This window comes from Vespula pensylvanica, chromosome 12, assembly GCF_014466175.1.
Source record: "Vespula pensylvanica isolate Volc-1 chromosome 12, ASM1446617v1, whole genome shotgun sequence".
Taxonomy (NCBI): domain Eukaryota; kingdom Metazoa; phylum Arthropoda; class Insecta; order Hymenoptera; family Vespidae; genus Vespula; species Vespula pensylvanica.
Window position 1 is genome coordinate 3,752,162 of NC_057696.1, and position 7,127 is coordinate 3,759,288.

At 34.9% G+C, this 7,127-nt stretch overlaps 1 protein-coding gene across 3 annotated transcripts in view; it reads right to left on the bottom strand.

Annotated features, from left to right (window-relative positions):
- The window catches only part of LOC122633414 (serine/threonine-protein kinase NLK), a 98,984-nt gene that overhangs the window by 21,651 nt on the left and 70,206 nt on the right, over window positions 1-7,127 (bottom strand). For all 3 annotated transcript variants that reach the window (XM_043821255.1, XM_043821254.1, XM_043821256.1), the window contains exon 4: window positions 20-126. In XM_043821255.1, the coding sequence (XP_043677190.1) occupies window positions 20-126 (107 nt within the window). The remainder of the gene's footprint in view (window positions 1-19; window positions 127-7,127) is intronic.

Consider the following 7,127-nt stretch of genomic DNA (forward strand, 5'->3'; position numbering starts at 1 on the left):
AAAAAAAAGATGTACTTACCTCGAAGGATTTGATAAAGGAAGACCTTGATGTGATCGGGACTGAGGTGCTGCGGGCTGACGATGATCTTGTGAAGATCGCTTTGGAGTAGCTCCGTGATCACATATCTATGTCGATACTGATTAAGGAATTTATTGATTATATGCTTGGGCAAGCTACGTTTATATCGCTATTAAATCGTCATTCGGTCTGTAACAACGATGTAATTAGATCGTGCCGGTTTCCATCGCTAGTACGATTAATTGCTTCGTTTTCGTCGTCAAAGTACTACCATCCTTGTTAGAACGACCTTAATAAACGCCATAGAATACGTCCTTTGACGTGAAATCCACTTTAGAAGCTTTAACGGGTTTTCTCATTTCGATGGTTGTTTCTTATTTGTAAATCGATTGTTAAAAAATGAATTACGTAATTACGTTACATTACGTGCTAAAAAGTTCGAAGATTTTTCGCGTTAAAAGGGAAACGATACAAAAGTCAAATAAGTCAATAAAACTTGTCAGTTGTTTTGAGATTGAAATAACGTGAAAAGAAAATTATAATAGTAATGTAGCATAATAATCCGTAGTGAAGATATCAAAATATATAACCACATATTGGTTAATGTCGAAGATAAAAGAGGAAGCAAAACAGACACAAACGACAGACAGACAGACAGAAAGAGTGAGAGAGAAAAAAATAAAGAGGCAAAGTATATCGCTTCGTAACGAAAGTGGACAGTCGCAATAAAGGGGAAGTTGGTAATTTACGGATCTAAGCGTTCCCAGCTTGAAAGGAGAGAGCCACAACTTCTTCAGTGAATGAGAAAGAGAGAGAGAGAGAGAGAGAGAGAGAGAGAGAGAGAGAGAGAGAGAGAGAGAGAAACGAGGCCGCAATGAAAGTACGAGTGGAAAAGAGAAGGGGAGAGTCGCTTGCCTCGAAGGGGTAGCGTGTGTACTAGCTATAGATACAGAAAAGTTAGCATGATGCTATCGAGCTTACTGTAATTTCAATCTCTCTCATTTTCTCTCTTTTTGCGATAAAAGTTATTAAAATTTTGTCATAAAAATTTGCTAAAAAAAATTTTCACGAACGCGTTAAAATTTTTTCCAATAGTAATATTTTTCTCCTCTAATAACTTCGTAAATATTTACAACAAATTTGTACACGTAATTAGAAAAATTGTATATAATTTAGAAAATATCTATCTATCTATCTATCTATCTATCTATCTATATATATATATATAGGAAACAAATTGCAGCTTGCTGGATCATTCTCTAATTGAATGGTCAATTAAAGTAAGTAGAAAATTTGTGCGAAAGTACTCGACGTTATATCGAGATGTTATTTCGAAAAAAATTTCATATATATATATATATGTTTGTAAGTGTATGCGAGTCCATATATATGTATGTATGTATGTATGTATGTATGTATGTATACGAATTCGATAATAAAGAGACATCGTTTAAGGGGAAAAACGTGAACTCGTTAACGAACCAGTTTCGTACGTGTAAAGTTTGGTTTCGATTTGAAATGAGAATGTGAAATAGTGCACACGCATACAAATATGCACATGCACATGCACCGTGCAAACGTTATTAAACGTTATCTCTGGCCATTTTCTGGTAACTGTTTAAAACTCGGTTGTACCGTTTTAACGGGATGCCCTAATATATATATATATATATATATATATATATATATATATATATATATATAAATACATACACATATATAAAATCAGCTACGATATAATATTAACCTATTAATTATATTAACATTTAACTCTTTGTCAAATGTCAGGTGCTCGTATGATCGTCGCGGCTATTTTGTTATTAGAGCTTTATTTTAATCAGAACCAATATTCGTAACGCGGCTATTCATATCGCGTTACAATGTTTTCCATAACAAATAATATTCATGAAGGAATATTTAATTAGTCACATTTTCGTGATCTCGTTGATAGAGTCAATAAATAATTAACGGATAATACGTTCGAGTGTATCATTTACATACATACATACATACATACATACATACATACATACATACATACATATATCCACCTATTAATAAATAAATATCATAGAGAATTAAAATCTATTTAGAAATAATTTCGTTACAGAAATCTCAGATAAAATCATTGTCTCTCAGTAGTACCCCATGGAAGTAGCTAACAAGGACAAAGAAAGTGAAAAGACAACTGAGTCGACCACTTTTCTTTTTTCTTTTTTTTTTTGCTTTTTTCCTTTCACTGTCAAACATCATCGTCATTATCCTCATCGTCACAGTCATAGTCATAGTCATGGTCATAGTCGTCGTAGTCGTCGTCGTAGTAGTAGTCGTGAACGTCTGAGACTCTGAGAAGAATAGAAGAAAAGAGCGAAAAGAACGTTCGAGGAAAATGAAATAGTATAATGGCGGAATGAGGTCGACTGGTAGGTTGGAATGCAGGTAGAGGCTGCCTGCGAACCTGGCGTGGTATGCAAGTCGACTGGTCCGGCTGGCTTCGACCTGAAACGCCTAAACACCAAGCCGATATCGTCGTTCTTCTTTTAACCCTCTTTTATCTCTCTCTCTCTCTCTCTCTCTCTTTCTCTCTTTCTATTCTATCTTTGCAAATACATCTCATGGTTATCACGATAAATATATACATAAGGTAACGAACGTATTAAATCATAGAATGAAAATTCTACCTTACAAAGTATCGTCTTATGATTGATCTAGTCAATTATTACTTGGAGAGATATGTACAAGTATACATACATACATACATCATACATACATAGATACATACATACATATGATAAATATATAGATATATACAGAGTAAATAAACGTATGATATCATGCAATGAGAATAGTTTGTCAGTAACAGGTTCTGATGGCAATCAAAGACCTGTTTCTAGTCCTATACAGTTAATAGATCGTATTTGGATAAATTTGTTAAAGTTATAATAGAAGTAGAGAAATGAGAATCGGGGATGTGCCGATGGTAATAACGATGGCGATAGCGATGACGATGGCGATGGTAGTGGTACTGATACCGGTGTTAGTATACCGGTGATATGGCGATGGTGATACCGATGGTATAAGGGGGATAAAGAGATTGACTTCGAAATTTAAATTCAACGATCATTGGAAACTTTCATGGATAGTAAGCAAGCAAAAGGGTTGAGTTTGCTCTGATTACCAGGATACCTTTCAGTCTATAGGGATTTCAAAGTACCAGCACAAGTATCCTTTGATAAACTGACTATTTCAATGGCATACTGACGAGAATTATACGTTAAATTCGATAAGGGTATCGATAACGTTTAGACGTTTAATTACGTTAATCGTATTAACAAAGAGGGTGAGGGAGAGGGAGAGGGAGAGGGAGAGGGAGAGGGAGAGGGAGGGAGAGAGAGAGAGAGAGAGAGAGAGAGAGAGAGAGAAACCAATGAAAATTGATCTTTGAGAACACTCGAGCACTGAAAGATCCTTTCACCCGATACCATGCAATTTTTTAAACACACTTTTTTTCATCGGAAAAACATCTACCACTCTAATTGTTATGTTTTCGTAGAATTACGTAAAATCATCGTACACATCTTTATAATAACACATCGAACACGTCGAAGAGGCTGTAACTACTTAAATAAAAATGAATGCATTCGAATTCTGTAAAATCGACGAAGTTGAGAAAAACAAAACAAAAAAAAAACACTACGATAACAGGAAAAAAATTTTACATAAATACGGAATCGTTTATCGAAGAGAAATATAAATAGTGAACGATAAGAAAGAAAGAAAGAAAGAAAGAAAGAAAAAAAAAAGAAAAAAAAAGAAGAGAGAGAGAGAGAAAGAGAGAGAAAGAAAAAAGATCGATCAAAAGAGATCAATATTGATCGTCGTCCCTACGATCAAAGTTAACAAACCTCAAAACGATCTGAAACTGCAGAGTTCGTTTATATCTAAAAAAAAATGAAAAAGGAACAAAATAAGTAACTAAATAAGTGAATGCGTGCTTTTCTCGAGATAACAAAAATTAAGACGATCAAACGTTCGCTGAAATTTATTATTTGGATATCTGGGTGGTAGACGGATACTGAATACTTTGCTGGAGAGCCTGATTCGAGGATCGATGCGTACCTACCTACCTACCTACCTATCTACCTACCTACCTACCTACCTACCTACCTACCTATCTATCTACCTACCTACCTACCTACTACACCTCCTGGTAGGCACGTCGACCGGTTCCTGGACAAAGCGAACTTGCCCCCAGCAGCACCAACAGCAGCACCAACAGCAATAGCAACGATGCAACAACGGCAGCCGCAACGAAAGAATCGCAGCCGCATCGCATCGCATCGCATCGCATCGCCGGAAGCCGCATTGCCGGCCGCAACGTATTCGCGAGAGCTTGGAAATCGAGTATCCTGCCGTTCCTGTCCCTTCCCCTCCTCCTACCCCCCTCCTACCCCCTCCTACCCCCTCCAACTTCCCTCTTTTCCTCCTCATTCCCTTTTCTCAACTCTTCTTCTCATACCGGTCCAAAGAGGAAGAGAGAAGAGAACCTGGAAAGACTGTCGACGAGTTTCCATTGTCTTGACCTTGAGATTCGCAGAGAAATCGTCGAAAAGACTATTTTATTTCTCTTTATTTTTCTTCCTTTTTTAATGTATATTCCTTTCTTCTTCTTTTTTTTCTTTTTGCGCTTAGATCATAATCGGAATCAGAGATGATAGATTGGGATGATATATACGTCTTCAGAAGGTTTTTGAAGAGGCAAGGAGTGTATACTGACAGATAAGAAACATTGTAATTTATCTAGCGTGTAGAGAAAAAAGAAAAGAAATAAATAAAAAAGAAAAAAGAGGATTCTGAACGTTGGAATTATGAACGATTCTACGTATAAATTGAGAAAAAAGAATGAAAAAAAGAAGGAAAGAAAAAGGAAAATAAATTATGTGCGATCTTTAAAGTTGTTACGATCGATTACGATCGATTATGATAGAATACGTAAGTATGCTCGAGGTAAAAAATATTTGGATCATTCTGTCATTAAGAAAAAAAAAAAAAAAAAAAGAGAAAGAAAGAAAGAAAGAAAAAAAAAAGAAAAAATAGACTATGTTGAGTTTTTATACGACGCGAAAAAATTTAACAACTCGAAGAATGAGTGTTGTGTCGTAAAGAAAAGAAAAGAAAAGAAAAGAAAAGAAAAGAAAAGAAAAGAAAAGAAAAGAAAAATAAAAGAATCCTTTCTTCGACGACCAGTCTGACAATAAGTTGAACATATTAGGCTACAGCTTGTACACATAAACTTGTCATCCGAAATGATAATACTTGATCATGTAGGGCAAACGTCGTTAAGGTTCTGGTTTGATTCCTTTGTTAAGTGAAGCCGTACAACAAAGAAGACGATGACGATGATGAGGGCTGAAAGTCCGAGGTGTTCGAGCAAGGCCAATCCGGCCCGTCCGACCGGTCAACCGAGTTCGAACACGGCCGGCAAACGACTTCGAGAACTCGACGAGTCTTTGGATTCTACGCGTTACTCTTTATCTTTCTCTCTCTCTTTCTTTCTTTCTTTCTTTCTTTCTTTCTTTATCTCCTTCTTCGTCTTCGTGTTTTCGTCTTGGTCTCTTTTGCTGATATTTCTTCTCACAGATATAACAATATCCAAGATATTTTTCAAATGGCTGACGATCTTTTTTAACTTCTGATAACTCTAAAAGCTCAGGTCTTTAAAAGATTACTCGTACGTGTACGCGTGTGTTTATGTTTTTTTATATATATATATATATATATATATATATATATATATATATGTTTATATATATATATATATATATACCGATATTTGAATAACTTCTGCATGAACAATTTTGATCCGTTTTTATAAGATTATATCGTCATCGATTGGATTGGAACGAGTCCGTGAGTTTTCTTGTTAAATGATTTGAGATAAAAATATAATATTTAAACTTGATATTCCGAAATGTGAATAACTTCCGCATGAAAAATTTTGATTCACTTTTTACGAGATTATATCGCCATCGATCCGATTGATAGAGGAATCCGTAAGCTTTTTTTTTTTTTTTTTTTTTTTTTTTTTCAAATGATTCGAAATAAAAATATAATATTTAAGCTTGTTTATATATCGATATTCGAATAACTTCCGGATGAAAAATTTTCATTCACTTTTTACACGAGATTATATCGCGATCGATTCGATCGGAACGGATCGTGAGATTTCTTGTTAAATTATTTCGAATGAAAATATAATATTTCAGTTTGATCTCGAACTCTAATTTTTCCTACGAATCATTATTACTTATAGAATATCGATAATATATCGATTTTCATCTATCTCAATATTCTCAAATTATCCGTTTGATTTTAATACAGTTAGTTTTGAAACTTGGACGCTAACGAAATCTGTTATTAAAAAATCGTAATCAATAGCTTGCTTCTTCTCTAATAGATTTTTATCATTGAAATATAAATAAAAGGAGGAGCATTGTAAAATAAAAAAAAAAATAAAAAAAAATAGAGAGAGAGAGAGAGAGGGAGAGGAATAGAAAGATAGATAGACAGATAGAGAGACCAACGAGATTAAAGTTAAAGCAATTTCTAAGTACACATATGTATGTATATACATGAAAGGGTACATATACGAGTGACTAGCTCGTGCGTGCACACACACACACACTAAAAGGACGACGAACCAATCGGAATTTCAAAGGCATCGAAGCAACCACAGAGCATACCACGTGAACGTGACGTAGCCAAAGCGTCATTCGTTACGTCGAACATCGCCGACAGCGCGAGCATTATGCGAGCCAAGCAATTAAGATAGGTTTAATGCGTTGGCAATTAAATGCCACGCTTACCATAGTGACTATCAGTTCAGTTCAGTTCAGTTCGTCTTCGTCTTCGTCGTCGTATTCTTCGTATTCGTCGTACATACTTCCTGTCTTCGTTTGTAAAATACTTCTTATTCGAATTTCAAATTGTCATTGTCGTTTGATGAAAAAAAAGAAAGAAAGAAAGAAACTAGAGGAAACGCGATTCGTTCTTTGTCAGTTTTTTTTTTTTTCTTTATATGTTTGTTTTATTTATTTATTTTTCTTTT